Consider the following 18,140-nt stretch of genomic DNA (forward strand, 5'->3'; position numbering starts at 1 on the left):
GAACCTATTGCTCCATTTCTATCCATTTTCCCCATAAAGGCAAAGTATCTTTAGGAGCGCTGATCAGCCTCAATCCTCACAAGAACCTTCTGAGGTCGTTTCTGCTAGTCTCATGTTACTGCCTGAAACCTGAAGCACAGAAAGATGAAGTCACCAAGTTCACCCTGCTAGGAAATGGCAGAGCTAGGATACAACTTATACTCTATAACCATGGTGCTCCGTGACCTCAACAGTAGATTGCTGTGGTTGTCATTAAGGCCATATTAAACAGTGACTTTGTGCCAGAGATAGTATGTGTGTGGGCTGGCACTAGGGGATAAAGATTAGTATAAAAACAAGCAGCTGCGTGAATTTGGCACAACAGCTGTAAAATTAGAAACAGTAGCACTAGAACTGAGATTGCAGGGCTGGAGCTTATGAAGTTTATGAACCTTAATTAAAATGTCACTGATGTAGGTGCCAAAAAACATGAAAAGAATAATGTATGTTAGTTAATTGTCTTCTAGCTGGGGGAAGAAAATCAAGTAGATAATCAAATGAGCAATGGGCATTTTACATTTTGATTAATAACCTTCTCTATCATCAAAAGATTCTCATAAAAATATCTGGGAAAGAAAACAAGTAACTGGCTAGCTTCAATCCTCTGTGGATAAAAGGACAGTTTGCCTTTCATACATGGTCAGGTTTACTTGAGAGCGATACAATAGACAAATATTAATCTGTCGGAAGCCTGGAAAATAACAGTCAGATATGCTCTGTGATGCAAAGTAATTCGGACATCACATGCTCTTGTGAATGAGACATCATGTTTTATTCAGTTTATACTGTTTGTTCAGACACTGTAAAATATTTTCAGAGAATGAAATGTAGTGTTCTAATTGGAAACTAATTGGCTGTTCTTTTAAACTCTGAACTGTGTACCTAAACTCCTGGAAGTTAATACTGCAATACCAATAAGAGGCAAAACTTACCAAGTTTAAATAAAACACTTTTTTTTTTTAAATTTTATTTATTTATCAGAGAGAGAGAGGGGAAGAGAGAGAGCACAGGCAGACAGAATGGCAGGCAGAGGCAGAGGGAGAAGCAGGCTCCCTGCCGAGCAAAGAGCCCGATGCGGGACTCGATCCCAGGACGCTGGGATCATGACCTGAGCTGAAGGCAGCTGCTTTACCAACTGAGCCACCCAGGTGTCCCTAAATAAAACACTTTTTTAAAGAGCAAAAATAAGCTGATTCACTACAGATGCTGGTTTCCCTCAACAACAATAAAAGTTAAGTAATATACAGATAACTTTTTACATCTTGCCCTATGAAGGAAGAGTCAGGCACAAAGCTTGATATGTGCTATCTTATTAGGGTCTTAGGAAGTAGTTGTTATATCCTTATTTTTCAGAGGGAAAATGGAGGCCTTGAAGACTTAAATAAGTTTTGCACAGATAGTGATAGAACTAGAAAATCTCTGCTTGCTTATTTGTAAGCCCAGATTCTTAATGACTGTATCATATTCTTCTTTTTTTTTTTTCTTGCTTCCTTCCTTCCATTTTTCTAAAATATTTATTGATATTGAAGATACACTAAGGAGGATTATCATGTAGTTATTGGGGTCTCCACTCAGTTTGAGTTCTTTACACTGTAATATTTAACCATATAGTTTTCTGGGAATTCTTCATGTCTCAATTACTTCACATTACCAAAATGTGTCCTAAGTACAGAGTAACTATTTGGTGAACATTTGATCAATTACATATTTTGTTTTCACATTAACTAACTGGGTATTATTATGACCAGATACCAGCCTAATTAATGCATAATGTTATGCATTCCTACCTTGATCTCTTCATTTTCATGCAAATTTTGAGGAGAGGATTTCCCTGGGTGATCAATATGAATGAGTGTTAACCCACACATTCTGTGAGCACTGATGGCCAAGGGAGAAGAACTCATTTATTCCAGGAATCAGTAGGCTACCTATGGCTCACAAGCAGAACATGGGCCAGGAGTCACTGAGTCATGGAACAGTTACCTCTACCTATGTTACTGCTCCTAAATACACTTCAAACTGCTACCATCTTTGAGAATCAAGCCAGGGCCAGGTTTGCCTTCTGTCTTGTAAGTCAGCAACCATTACTGCATTATGCCTGTACATGCACACAAAATCTTCTTGAAAGTTAACATGATAATCAAACATCAGCACTTGTATTTACCCTTACTTTTGCCGACGAGGCAGGAAAGAAGAGAGACCTTTGGAGCTCAATTTTTGAATGTTTTCAAATAGGAATCCTTTTTGTGTACATATTCGGGACAAAGAACCCAAAGGCCTCCAAACCAGGCAAGGGCCAAGAAGTGACAGAGTGGAAGGAAATAAAGTGCCCTCATTGACCCAACCACAGTGCTAATCCGTATTTGCAAAAAGGCAAATTGTGAACTCAGAAGACAGTTTTCAGTCACTGGTTTGTATGCAACAGGGTTTATCGTACAGTCTAAATTTAGAGAAGCACAAACTTAAACTGATTTTTTTTTTCTGCAGTCCTTGTATAATGCTCTGAGGAATAGTCCTTTCCAGTCCTGATGTCATTTAGGATATACTCAATAGCTTTCTAGTCACTTTTGGTTCTTAAAAATACTCGTAATGTTCCAGTTTAAAGCTTTGGTTACATAAGCAGTGCATGCCTCAAATTCTCTTCTCTCCCCAGGCCCATGCTGACAGAAGCACTGAGAAGAGGGAAGGCAGGGTTTTCCGGGCTCCCACTCCCCCAGTGTATGTCAAATAGGAGGGCTACAGAAACATCAGGTTTCATCTGATTTCATGTTTTATGATGGCCACCCGCTGTTGGCTCAGTTTGGTTCCACTTTCTACTAGTGGCCTCCATCCGTGAGTCTTCTACAGTTTCATTGTTTTCTCAGAAGTGTTCTCAGCTTTACCTTCTATTGCCTCTGTTATCCAAGGGCCTTCTGCAGAGGGTTTAAATCTTAGCCATATTGCTAGTCTCACAGTTCATTTTCCCTCTTCTCTATTCCATGATCTACAGAGTTTGGGAACCACTAAAGTCTTATCCCATTGTCTTCAAAGACTACTCCTTCCCAGGAGTACTACATGACTGGATAGGCCAATTCGGCTACCACCAAACTGTCCAGTATACCCTAGCCCACCTTAGGGATTCACTAGAAGTGTTTCCTGTCCTCCTAGGATCACGTTTTTCCACAGTCTCACTCTCTACATTCTGCTGTGTTGTGATGGTAACACCAAGGTAGTCTGCTGATTGTACTGCTCTGCAAGTATCCAACAGGGAGTGAAATGCCAGTCTTTGCTTCACTCATGCAGTTGCCGTATAGGAGTTGGGTGAAGGAAGAAAGGAGGTGTTCAATCATGCCTAATCCATAGGCGAGGACGGGGAGCTCTACCACTACTAACGCAGCGCAACGAAAAGAGTATCTGAAATTCCCTCTTCAGTGAAACACATGATGTGCTCTTTCTTCTGAATCTGGGGCGCTTCCCTGAGTGGCCTGGTACAAATACCTCAGCATTTACTAAATGGTGTTTTCAAGAGAGAGATAATGTGAATTTGACTAAATGGTTACTTTAGTAACATTAAAAATTAACATTGTATCATTTAGAAACCTTGTTTGTCATAAGCCATCAACCATTTCTAATGTTTATCTGTTGTGCTGTGACCTCCAAAGAACTTTGTCAATTCCCAAAGCGTGTGAAATAACAGTTATGATTTACTAGACTACTAGACTACTGTGCTTAGTCTGGTACTAAAAATATTTCCTTCATAAATGCTGTTTAAAACCCCTTCAAAATATGTCTGCTTAAATCTCATCATTCTGCCAGGGATGCTTTTCTTTAATACTAATTTTGGTAGCTAATTGTGAGTTACTCATTTTTTCATTCAGCCAACATGCAGTGACATCTCGTGTGTAAACAAGCCCTGGGCTTGGGGGGTGGGGAGGGAAGGGGGGCATGAACAATGATCAGAGAGCTCCGTTGCTCTTTTAGAGTCTCCATTCTAGTTGGGGGAAAAAGTGTGCAGCCAAACAAATAGATAAATTACAAATTGTGATAATTAAAGAAGCAAATAAACAGGGTGCTCCTGCAGAAAATTAATTGGAGTGGGACACTTTAAATATGGAAATGAGGGAAGAGCTCTCTGATGCAGCGATGTTTTGGCAGAGATGAGAAGTATGGGAAAGAGGCAGTCAGATGCAGGGCAGACAGAATTGTATTCGGGTATAGGGAAAGCAATTGTTGAGGCTTTGGTGTGTGAAAGAGTATATGAGTTATTCTAGGAAATGGCAGAGGGCCAATATCCCCAGTGCTTACTGACAGAGGGGGAGAATCATGTAGGGTCTACGAGGCCCTGCTAAAGGATTTTGTTTATATTCCACAGATTGGTAAGAAACCATGGAAGTATTTAAAGACAGAAGTGAAATGAAATGATTAAATTTTTAAAAGACCACCGTGCTTTCTCAGCACAAAACAAATTACAGGAGAGCAACAGTGAGCGTAGCAAAACAATTTAGAGTGTATTGCAATTGACCCGCAGGAGATGTTGGTGATTAGGACAAGGATGGTGGTAGAGAGGCAGAGAGAGATAGATATACAGAGAATTAATTTTACAGCTAGCAAAGCCAGGATTTGTTAACAGATTAAATATAAGTGATGAAAAATAAAATGAAGTCAATAATGACTTATAGGATGTAGCAAGGAGGAGAGGCTTCTGTTTCTTTTTTTTGGTTGGTTTTTGGTTTTCGGTTTGGGGGTCTTTTTTTTTTTTTTTTTTTTTTTTGTTGGATTGACCACCAGAGTTAGTGAGGCACCATTTATAAATGATTAAAAGGACTAAAAGGAAGTAAGACCTGGCTGGCTGACAGGGCCAGGATGAATCAGCAGTTCCACTTGCAGACATGTTTATTTAGGTGTATCTGAGACATGGCAAGAGGAGATGCCCAGTAGATGTTTGGATCCACAAGAGTGGATCCCAGAGGAGAGGTCTGGGCTGAGGTGTCACTGTTGAGGTTGTGAGTATTCAGATCACGTGCCAAATAGTAAGATGAATAAAACCATCTAGTGAATGAATAAAGGAAGGTAGGAAGGTAGAGACTAATATTTAAATATAAATTTAGGGTGAAAAACATAAACAGTGAGGTCCTGGGAGGAAAAGCAAGATAATTCAAGAAAGGAGTCTACTAGATATTCATTAAGGAAAAAATTTGTGTTTTTCACCATGGCAATTTTGGGGGAGCGACAAAAATAAAGAGCATTTCATTTTGAGAAAGAGAAACAACATATGCCTGTAAAATTTTATGTTAATTTACAGTGAGGGGAATGAGATACTTTGAACCTGGAGAATATGGGCCAAGGGAAGAACTTTTTGTTGTGTTTATAATCTTTTTACTTGTTTTCTATTTTAAAAATCTACTCAAAAGATAGGAGCCTTTAGGAGATATTATGTGAAGGTAAAACATAATCTAGTAATGAGCAAAATCATTGATGTTTCTGGAGAAAATCAAAGAACCAGACTAGTGAAGTTCTTAAGCTATGGTCTAGACTGACATACAAGTATAGATTTACCTTTTGTAGGATAAGGGTCAACTTCCTCCATTTTAATGGGATGGAAGGAGGCAAGGATTGCATAATTCCAAGAAGGTTTATAGATTTAATGCTACAAAGATGAAAGAGTTACCAAACAATTAAAAACTCTGATCGTTTAAGAATGCTCTATCCTGTCTTTTGAGGGTAAGAGTGAATTCCATTCTTTTGGGTTTCATTTATATTTTATATTTACATTTTAGTGTTAGGTTGAAATTTCTTTACTATTCACATGATGCTCTTTAAACCATTAGAAAATGAAAAAGAATAGATTGCACAAGTAATGCACAAGCCAGTGTTGATTAATATAACTTGTTATTTACCATCCTCTGTCTTCTGATAAAAGTGAATGTCTCCTGCTGCTACCCAAGCCCAAAGACCACCCTCTTCTAAGATGAAAGTTGCTTGAGAGGTCTGCTGAAGGAAACTTTATCTTTCAAAATAAGCAACTCTCCTTAAAATAAAAACAATGTTAGTTACAATATAAAATCCAATCTTTCCAATTACATATAGCCATAACTATGGCTCTTGTTTATGGGGATAAACAACCTGTAGTACATACACAATGTGTTACATGTATGTAATAAACATATATGAATGTGTGTTATATGGGTGTATATCTACATATATACATATATAAAAGCATACACATATGCTTTTAGTATAACCTGTGGTTAAACCATGTAATTTTATAGAAATAAATGTGTTTGGGATGCCTTATAACTAGCCTGAACTCCATAGTAAATCCAGGATACCAGGAAGGATATAACATATGTTTTCGAAGAGTTTGTAGTTTTAAAGGAGAGATAGTGAAGTAAACAAGTGCTTACAAGACAATGTAATCGGTTCTTCATGATAGGATGGAAAGGATCGCTGGGTTGAGGGCCAGATTCTTGGTTTCAGCTCAGGTCATGGACCCAGGGTTAATGGATCCAGCCCCAAGCTGGGCTCTGCATAGTGGGGAGTCTACTTGAGGATTCTCTCCCTCTATCTCTGCCCCTACTCATGTGTGCTCAATCTCTCTCTCATAAATAAATAAATCTTAAAAAAAAAAATGGATGTTTAAAGTACAAAAGTCACAAAATACTAAACCTCTCCACATAGCTTTCTAGAAGAAGTGACTTGAAGACGGATTTTGAAGATGCGTACATGTTGAACAGATGTAGAGTCCTAGCACATTTTAGTAAGAATGACAAAGATGTAAGACACAGTGAGTGTAGGAAAGCTGAGAATTAATGGTCATCTAAAATTGCAGATGAATAGAGTACAACTGGTTTTTCTCCAAATCAAATGTAGTTATTTACCATGGCATCTAACATGTACAAATTCATTCATTCATAGCAGATTTTAGATACTAAATATCTATTAAATAGTGATTAGGTTAACTACTAGAAACTGAAAATTTGGTAGTCTGCTAAAGACACATGAAAAAATAAATGCATCTTACTTCCACAAATGCAGTGCTGCAATATTTACATAGATAAAGCTATTCTGAGTTGAATCTTTTGCCAAGCTGAGTATACCTGTTCTAAATTTTGTGTCCATCCAATGTTTTCTTGAACCATATAAAATCCAAGATTTGGCCTTAGTTAGACTTGTCAGACAATATTTCTTCGTTATTTGCAATGATTGTGATAGATCGATTGCTCCTTTTCTCAGATTTGGCAATGTGGAGGCTCTCTGGAGATTGTGACTTGCTCCCATGTTGGTCACGTTTTTCGGAAGGCAACTCCCTACACTTTCCCTGGTGGCACTGGTCATGTCATCAACAAGAACAACAGGAGACTGGCAGAAGTTTGGATGGATGAATTTAAAGACTTCTTCTATATCATATCCCCAGGTAAACATGATTTCTTCCTCTGCAGGGGAAGATAAAATTTTAAACATGCTGAATATATGTTTCATTATTGCTATTCTTCTACTAGTTTAAATAAGAACATGTTTATCACCATAATACTATAGAAAATCATTTTTGAGAAAGTTACACTATGAAGTCATTTTTCATCTAGATTGTGAAAGACTACACTTATGTCAAATGCCTAAATACTCTTTTCTTAGTTTCCTTCTTGGCACAAGAATTATGCTAGAAAAGTGGAATAAGCAGTACATAGTGAGATCCAAATTTAGTTAATATATATTAGCTCAATTTAAGAAAAACAGTTTTTTTTTTTTTTTTTACTGCAACATGAGGGCTTAAGTGGGTACGAGAAGAATAAATGAAAAACAGTTTTTTTAAGGAGAAGTAAGCCTGCATTTCCTTGTTTCACAAATAAAGCTGGCTGTGTTGGTAAGAAATTTCGTTAATGTTTAAACAGAGATATTTTCTACTGCCTGATGATTTCCTGAAGATAGAGGCTGGTAAATTATGGAGATATTAAAGTGTATATTTTTAAAGAATATTAAATGACATAGTAAATTACTCATTAATTGATATGTAGAAAAGCATAATATAGGATAATAAAATACTACCCTACTTTAGTTACAGAGAGTAGATATGGAAATAGAAGTAAAATGTAGACTATCACTGGGTGGTAGGACTGTGATTTCATTATTTTCCTTACAGTTTTCTAAATTTTTAAAAATAAAGCATACTACTTATTTTTAAAATATTAAAAGAATTTAAAAGGAAAATAAATTTTAATAGAGAATTTTTTTAAAATTTTAAGAGTTAAAAAGAAAAAAATAATGGGTGAGAAAATTCCATACCCAAGTGCTATGATTATGAATGATCTCATTTTTATAATTTTCTAGTAGTTTTTCAAAAAATTACATATTAAAAAAAAACCTCCCGAGACATTACATTGTTTTTTAAGGAAATAAGATATGACATTGTGAGAAGCTACAAACAAGGAGAAGACACAAGGGTCTTTAACATCTCAAAGTTTAGACAAAGAGACCAAAAGATAAATTAATACAATGGGAATTCAACTGTACTGATGAAATAATTTTTCAAGTTTTGTTTTGATAGTTTATGTTTATACCATGTAAGCACCAGTGACATTCTTATGTAACCCCAAGAACAACAACAAAAATTCATGCTCACCTCCTCGTTTTTATATTAAAACATATTGCATGGTTTGGAAAAACTAGTTTGGGTTCTGACTGACATGCTTTGATTTCTGAAAGTATATATGAGGCTGTGAAAACTCTTCTTTTATAGATAAAGAGGCAATAAGTAGTATGAACTTTCTTATTAAGATTCAGTATTACTATAGAAAAGAAAAATGAGGGCAATGCATGTATAAGCGTGTCATTAGGCAAAGGATTTTTTTTTCACACGTTTTCAGGCTTCTACTTTGTCAAGAAGCTATTGTCAAAAACACTATTTCACGCATAGATGTTTTTTTTCTTTATAGTAGAAAGCCAGTCCAGATATTCAAAGAGTTGAGTTCAGCAAGAACATGTAAAATTCGTAGCAAGGCAGTGACATTTATGTAACCTTTTCATTTTCTTTTGATAATACTTTCTGAATTCAAATCATTACTTGTAGAAACACGTAAGCTCAAATATGAAGAAAGAAGTAATGGAAGAAAGAAATGTGTTATGTGTGATTATATACAACTTATACCAGGGAATATAAGTAATTGAGAATAATTGCCACCATGTGTATTATTAGCCATTCATGATGAATATTATTTGTAAAAAGTGATGTGTTAGTCTTCTTTTGTATAATTTCCCATTGAATGAAAAAGGCAGATAAATGGTAGAACCATTTCTCAAACTGTAATGAAATGACAGCCTTTACAGTTTAAAGGGTAAGAAGGAATGCTTGCTGTCTGGAACTATTGACTTTATGTTGCTCAACAGGGACTGTTTATATATTCTGGAAAGTGTAGTTTTTGTGTTACAATAAATATCATTTAGAAGCTTACTATTCTTATGAGATGGACTCATTTAGATCTGGAAAGGTATTTTGGAATGCAGAAAGAGAACATTTGGGGAATATGCTGAAAATATCTGAGAACTTCCTAAGGAACATTATAGTGTCTCAGAAACTATCAGCATTGCTGGACATGGGACCTGCCTGCTGTAGTATGGGCAAACTGAAAACACCAAAAACACAAAACAATTAATTGCTTCTCAGTGGAAATGGAAAGGAAGTAAGCTGGAAACCAGAGCTGGACTTCAAGAATAATTCTAGCCCCGGGCAGCTTTCAGATCATCCAAAAATAGATAAAATGGGTTGTATTGGAAAATCAGGAATCTGTCACTTGTATGGTGTTGAGCCTTTTTTGAGTGAATAACTATTTAAGTCATTATTGATGGTTTCTGATACTCTTATAATCAAAATCATGGATTTCTTTGCTATCATCTAGAATTGTTGGGATTCTATTTTTCACTGCCTTGAGTAACAGGAAAGTTTGTAAAGAGAGTAGTTGGTGTCCAGGGATGGGTAGGGGGTCCATGCATGGACATCTACACTTACACTTACATCCTTTGCTATAATATACATAGACACACCCAAACACACACATGTATTTATAAAAAATTCTAAAGAGCTTCTGTTGTGTTCTGTTTAATTCTCCAGACCTTCCTTGATAATCTAGCTAAGGAAATTGCTGTGATTCTTTCTAGAAGGACCTCCATGTATCTGTTAATTCGCCCAAGATGTTGGGCATCTTCTGTGAGGAAACCCATTTTTTACACCGGGGCTTCTATCACGGAATCTTATTCTTGTATGCAGCTGTTCAAAATGCAGTCTTTAAGTACTGAGCCTTCATGAGTAATTCTGACAACTTTGCTTCTTCTCAATATGGCCTATACAATACTACTTACCTATTTCATTGTTTGATCTCTGCTTCATCTCTGTCCTGGAAAAAGCAGGTATTCTTTCTCTCTCAATAAGGTATTCCCTGCTGTTGTGTTACCATGGCCAATCCATTATTACCACATAACACATTGTTTTATGTTTATTACATGTCTCTGTATCCAGAGACTTGCAGTTACAGTGCTTAGCAACTTTCCTGTCACTTTGCAGTCCTTGAAAAATAAATATGTGTTAAATAATTAGAAGAATCAGTGAGTGACTAAATGAATGAATGCCTTTGAAAAGGAAGCCGCTTATGTTTCATCTTTTCTGCTGAATTCTCCATGGATGTCTGGTCTGTACCAGGGGATCTCACAAGAATTGCAGCAGATTGGGAGCCTTTCCCCACTTCTCTGATCTAACCCCTGATTGAGGATTCACTGATAAAGAGATGTGAAAAGGGCTCTTCATGTAGCCATGATGTCATTCGTGTGTGTTTGCCCCCGAAACAAATGTTCCCCTGGCTTACCCGTGTTCTTAGGGTATGATAATTACACCGTAATTAGAGGCCCCCACCGTGATACAGTCTTACCTCCCAGGACTAATATAAAATCAAACCGATGTGATTTAGGTAGACAACAACATTTTGTACTAAAGCAGCATAATACAAGAGCCCAAAAGCTCAAGATAACTTTTTACACATGTTGATTTTTATTTTTCTCATGACCCCCATTAATTTAAAGTGACAATGGGTTGTATAAATAACTACGTATGTGAAATTACCTTTATCTGACTTTACTTTTTCAAAATATTTACTGTGTGTCCTAATTGTCTGAGCTATGCCCATTAGCTTTAGACAACTATTGATTGAGCTGGCAGGGTCTAATTATGTCTCTCAATGGGTATATGAATGAAGAGTAGAAATACTTTGAAATAGTGTTGAAGAATACATTTCCAACATTTGTTTAGTTTGGTTTTTGGCTGCCTTTTTTAGGATGCAAATACTATAGCATCATTGATTTTTAAAGCCCTGTGGGCTCTTAAAGTCTGAGGCGGTTTTTACTAGTAATTGGGCTGTTTCAGCTTTAGGCAATCTGATTGTTCTAGCAAATCCTTTGAAATGAAGTGATGTAAGCAGAAACCACTCTTCACCGAGCACCCCATTATAAATGGCAATGATTTTTCCTGTTGGGTCACAGGGAAAAAGCTTAAGAACTTCAAAATAGAGTGTAGTCATAACACTAACTGTATATTCGAAATTCTGGTTCTATAAATACTGATTTTCTTTCAGGGGAAGGTAGATTTCTAACCTTGTATCAGTTGACACAGTGATTAGAAGCCGCTGTCCTTCCGTAACCTCCATTTGTTCTTCCTTTTCTTTTCTTTTTTTTTTTAAATTTATTTGACAGACAGAGATCACAAGTAGGCAGAGAAGCAGGCAGAGAGAGAGGAAGGGAAGCAGGCTCCCCGCTGAGCAGAGAGCCCGACGCGGGACTCGATCCCAGCACCCTGAGATCATGACCTGAGCCGAAGGCAGTGACTTAACCCACTGAGCCACCCAGGCGCCCTGTTCTTCCTTTTCTTAATGGACAGCTTGTGCTCTTGTTTTGAGCAGAAAAAAACAAATAGAAAATAGAATTTAAAGGTCCCCAAAACATACATTAAATGTATTTGTATGTAACCGGGAAAACAGCTCATTTTCCTTTGGAAATACTGTAGCATTTTGATCTGTATTCCAGATAAACAGAAACCACACATTTAGAAACACACCCTTGAACTTATTTTGAAGGTTAACTCTATTTGCTAACCTTTTAAAAATACTTTACAAAGATCAGTCCATCGAAGGCAGCCTTTGTTAAGCAGCATCTTTGGGTCATTATTAAAGTTTAAGACCTATGTTCATTTCTATCTCTTGAAATTTTTATCTATGAAATACAGATGTTTTTCAGCCTGCTGATTTTTTTAAAGATAAAATATTTAATAACCAATCCTTTGAGTGTAGGGCCTAATTTCTTTTATAAGTCATAAAAATGTGGTTCCAGGCAGATTTCATAAAGACAGGTTTTGATGTTCCCTGCAAAATGTGCAGCATGCAGATTCTTTTTTTTAATAATCCAGGGATATCAGTTTTTGTTTGGTTAACATGAACTCATCTGAAAAGTGTGCAGCAATTCTGAACATAAAGTACATTTGCGTCTATGAATTTTGTATTTGTATTATTTAACAGCTTTTCAGCAATGTCAACCATAGTATCACCAAGTGAATATGATATGATGAAGAAATTCTAAATCGTTTTAATAGGTTGTATTGTGATAACATGTAATTCATATATCTGGTTGACACCATGAAATGCTACATGTGGAAGTAAGGGATGACAGCTGTTCTCGATATTGTTGGTATAATGGACAGACAACTTTTTCCTTGCTATGGTTAAAGGCTTTTGAATTCTTTAAGACATTAGGTCAGTTTTTATCATTGGTATTTTTATTGGTATTTTATGGGTGTTTATTTGTATTTTTAATAATAATGATACTTCCTTGCTTCTGTCTTCATTGGGTAAGTATTCATTAAGTTCCTGATCTGTACTATGCCAGTTAGGGGGGATACAAACACAGAAAAGATGTTGCCTTTGCCGTTAAAAAGTGAACTGTCTACATCATCACATTTAATTTGTTTAAATGAAAAATGTTATGAGGTGCTTGGTACATGAGGAGCACATTGTCAAGACTTTAAAGGGTTACTGATGTGAGCTGCCAACATTTCCTTTGATTTCTTCTTCTCACTGACAAGCATCAAAATCAAATGAATCTCTAAGTTTTTTCTAATCTACCTGCTAAGTTTTCTCAAATGTCTTGAGGTGTCCTCATTCTCCAGTCATCCCACATGCAGAGAAACCGCTGATGGGCCTCTGGCTTCAAAGCTTGGGCACTTTTCACCCACTTTCACCATATTGCTGGAGGACATTCCTAAAACTCAATTTCACTTGATCTCTCACTTATCTAACAACGTTTTATTTATTTATTTTAAATATTTTATTTATTTATTTGACAGAGAGAGAGAAAGCAAGAGAGAGGGAACAGTGGGAGAGGGAGAAGCAGGCTTCCTGCTGAGCAGGGAGCCCTGTGCAGGGCTCCTTCGAACTCTTGAGCGCTTAGAATGTGCTATCACCACTCTAGATTTTCAGCACTTGTTTTTTTCACATGTATATATGCGTTTGCACATATATGTGTATATTTATTTATATTTGCATATAGATATACCTATGTATCTAGTTGTTTTTCATATTACTACTAGGAATGAACATCTTTTTCTTATTACTTGGATTTCTTCTTTTTAGTCAAATCATTTTTTCACTTTACTATTGGATAGCTTTTGTCCTTTTACATATCAGTAGATCTTTATGTATTTTGGGTACTCTGCTATATCCACTGCAAGTGTTTCCTCCCAGACTACTACCCATATTGTAAAAATTGATACACAAAAAGATTCTTTAAAAAGGAATTTAATTGTTGAAGTAAAATCTGGCCCGTTTAAGCCTTTATGGCTTTAGAGATTATTTTTTGTAAAAACATTGCCCTCCAATCCCCCCACCCCCTAGGGCTTGGCAAATTTTAGGTACTCCAGAAGTGTTTGTGATTTAATTTAAGTTCTAGTTAGTTAAATGCATGGGAATTTTTTTTTTTTTTAGGAATTCAGTGATCTCTCTGGGTCGTAATATAAGCAGAATGCCACAATCAGATGACTCTCCTTATGAAAGTATTAGTATCTTTATCCATGGAACATAAATAAAATATTAGCTTCAACAGTTACATCAGCTATAGCTAGTTGATCAGCTACAGCAGTTATAATTTTAGAGAATTCTATTAAATGAGTATATCAGTTCCCATTACAGTAATTCTTTCCAAGTATCTTGAATTGTATTCATGGTCCATAAAGTTTATAAACAGATGCTATAAATTATATTTATTGAGTGTTACAAAAATATTGAATTGGAACAGTAAGTGTGGATCATTGTATCCTCAATCTTCGATTTACAACTCAGAAATTCAGATAATTAGCCCCTCAAATGATTTTATCATTACCAAATATAGGTAGGTTCTAGAGTGAATAAATATCACTTAATTTCTAATATAGATTTATTCACAGAATTATCACTACCTTCTAGGATTTAGATACCAAAATTATTCATACATTTAGTTTCTGCTTCTTCTAACGAAACATGTGTAGCTCTAGTGTAATCATTGTGTGTGTGTGTGTGTGTACGCGTGCGCGCACGCGCGCACACATACACGCGCACACCTTCTGCACTATTCTAGTTTCCAGTAAGTCAGTCCTACCCCACTTAGATTGAATGTGATAATTAATTTTCACTTCCTTAAGGCATATTCAGCTAGACAAAGTAGAAAATTGCAGTGTTTTTCAAATTGGTATAAATGATCAAGATTAGATGCATGGATTTTTACTGTTAGGAATTGGCTAAGAGCTTTTATTTGGGGTAAGAGCCTTTAATATGGATCAGATAGGATCCAGGTGCATACAGAGGCTTTCTCATACCTACTTTCATCTTGTCATCTTCAGAGTGCCCCAATTTCATTATTTAATTTTAGCATAACTAAAATTGAACAGCTTAACACTTATATAATCGGTTACATTAAATTTCAATTCTGATTCTTAACTCAATTGAATGGCTTACTCTGACACTCAGCAGCAGTCATTTACATAAAGTTATTGATGGTCAGATGGTTATAAATTGCAGATTTCTTATTTCAAATACTCTCAGGCTCAGTTCCTCACATTAGGTATTCTGGTGGATTATCTTTGCCTGGATTTCTATGTTATCATCATCTTGTAGCTATTTTAAATAAAATATGAGTTCAATTTCGGAGTTATTTACTTGCATATACTCTGTGGAAAGTAAACAGAGTCAAAGATAATCTTTAGAGAATTAGGAAACATAGTCTTTTTCAAATCCAATAATGATAGAAGGTGGATTAAACTCCTCAATGTGCTAAATTGAGGCTCCTTAAAATAATCCTTTGCAAAAATAAAACAGTACAAATAAAAAGACTAGCCATATATTTGCCTACCAGATATTAAATGCCAATGGCAGATTACCTCAGCATCCTAATAATTTACAGTCTTTTGGGAGTAGCATGTTAACACAAATTATCTAGAAAATAAAAACTCTATTATTAATAGTTACCTTTATCCAATGGGGTAGTAAGTTAGTGAGAGCTTTGCAGCAAGTCTTTGGTAGAAAAGAATGTGGGGCAATAGTTACAGGCCAGGATGGAAAGGTGTACTGGGGAGACAGGTTAGGGCTTTGCAAAGGAAAGTGGAAACAGTTTTTAAAAAGGTAAGATGCCTGTTTGACAAATAAGCTTTTTACGTGCTTTTACCAGAAGCAGCATTAATATGAAGTGGTTACTGTTAATGTGCGATTGTCAATGCCTGAAGAGCAGGTGTCCGCCATATTGATAACTGTCTATAAGCCACCTGATGTGAATGCTCTACTTTAGACCATATGCACACATACATATTGATTCATTAACACATAGTCAATGAAGTAAGCACTAATTCATGTTTTAATTGCAGGAAACATGAGCCCAAATTAAGAGATTGTTATATTTTATATATAAAGTGACAAAATAATGAAAAACTCAGATTAGTATTTAATTGGTTAGTTTGGCTTAGCAAGTGAGTTTATTATTTATTTATTTATTCATTTATTTATTTAACAAGAAAATTTTAAATAGTATATATTAGCAGTTTGACTTAAGGCATATTCTAAATATATGGAAATATCAATAAAATATATCAAACAGTTAAATCTTTGTGATTTATATGGTTGAAAATAAGATAAATAAAGTTATAGTGATAGTGTTCTTATAACTGAAAGTTACTGTCAGAATTGTCATTACTAAAGGAGCTCCACTAATTTTTAAACTGTTTTGTATTATAAATTCTGTGTATTTTTGGTGCAACATTTCAGTTAACAAAATTTGAGAACTTTGACTAATTAGGGATTTTGTACAACTTAATAATTTAGGAAATTCTGTTATTTCAGCATAATTTAATTGAATTTCTAATAAAAAATTCTCATTGGAATTAAAGAATATAGATCTCGAGTGTCTGAATAAGTTATTAATTGTTCAAAATGAACACCAAATTAGACATAACTATATGTAACCAGCCTTCAATCTATGATATATAAACAATAGTGGAAGGAAGGGGGGCTTTGATTGGGAAATAAGGTAAGAGAGGGTGCAATGTTTTTACTAAAATGGGATATGATGTGGAAGGCTTAGACACTTGTACAGATTCAAAAGATAAGAAATAAAGCAGGCAATTTTAAGTTCTTAGTCAGGAAGCTTTCCAGAAATATAATGAATTGATTTGTAATGCAATGAGCTTCTTGTCTTGGGAAATATTCAAATAGAGACTAGATGTCTGTCTTTTTGAGATGCTTTAATGAGACTTGAATAAGAGGTTGGATTTGATTTCTTATCAGATCTTTCTAACTGTAAAATTCTGTCAGGGAAACTTACATATCAATGAATTAAAACATGGTATTAATTAGCACCTGGTTTAAAATTGAAAAAAAACAAACTGGATTTCAACTCAAAATGAAAAACTTCTAATAAATTTTTATATATAGTTGTTTGTTTGGGACAGTCATGATGCATGCCTGTTATGTGGGCATAATTATTAATAGCCCCCCCTTTCACTCACAACAGTGTCCTGAGTTGAACAATAATTATTTAGTCATTCTACTTATAAGCATTGTATAACTGTAGGTGGAAGTGACTATCTCTGGAAGAGGCCAAGTGGTCTGACAGAGATAACAATCATTATGGCATTGAGCTTCGAATGTAGACTTCTGTGGAAGCGAATTTTTGTCTTACCAAAATCAAGGGAAAATCCATAAGTCTTTTAGGCTTCTGGACTGTCAGTTTCAAGTAAATGCTCTAGTTCAATAACTTCTCTGACACCCAAAATAAATGTCCTTTTTTGAAATTCTATCTACAAAGAGACAATTAGTTTTTTAAAAGCTAACCCTTTGAAGATACAATAATGTCACTGAATTCTCACTCATCTTGGTAATGTATTCGCCAACATCTTCTTATTAATTTGTGTGATTATAGTAAGGTTACTTTTTCTGTTTTTTTATGTACAGTAATTTTATACTTTCATTTACAAAATGAAAGTATAAACTTATTCAATTTCTTGGTTATGCCAGCAAAAGAAAAATTGTGCTAATATACATATATGAAATATATTTTGTGATATAAGAATATATATTTCTCCACATAATAAAATGTATGTATGCATGTATATATACATATTTATGTATATATATTTTTCCGCATGAGAAAGAAAATATGTATATATACATATATGTGTGTATATATACACACACATACACACACACGCACATACTTTTGTGTGCATGTGTATTTTTTTCCCAGATTCATAATTGTTTGGGAAATACTAATTTCAATTTCATTTTGGCTGTTTATTATATTGTATTTTCTCTAGCAATAATAAAACAGCCTTACTTTTAATATGCTGGAAGGTAAAGCCATATAAAATTCTCATTTTGATTGAAATATCATTATAGGTTGCAGTCTAATAGCAGATTTCCCTATATGTTTGGAAAACTAAGTAACCATGCCATAATAATATTTTCCAGCACCCTTCTTTCCAAAACTCAGAAGTTCTCCTATAAAATTATTTTGCAATCTCAGACTATTATGAAATCCTTCTCAAGAGAATATGTATAGCAGACATCCATGCATTT

General features: G+C 35.1%; 1 protein-coding gene across 3 annotated transcripts in view; it reads left to right on the top strand.

Annotated features, from left to right (window-relative positions):
• The window catches only part of GALNT13 (polypeptide N-acetylgalactosaminyltransferase 13), a 533,010-nt gene that overhangs the window by 366,736 nt on the left and 148,134 nt on the right, over window positions 1-18,140 (top strand). For all 3 annotated transcript variants that reach the window (XM_059393983.1, XM_059393985.1, XM_059393984.1), the window contains one exon: window positions 7,252-7,432. In XM_059393983.1, the coding sequence (XP_059249966.1) occupies window positions 7,252-7,432 (181 nt within the window). The remainder of the gene's footprint in view (window positions 1-7,251; window positions 7,433-18,140) is intronic.

The sequence above is a fragment of the Mustela nigripes genome, chromosome 3, assembly GCF_022355385.1.
Source record: "Mustela nigripes isolate SB6536 chromosome 3, MUSNIG.SB6536, whole genome shotgun sequence".
Taxonomy (NCBI): Eukaryota; Metazoa; Chordata; class Mammalia; order Carnivora; family Mustelidae; genus Mustela; species Mustela nigripes.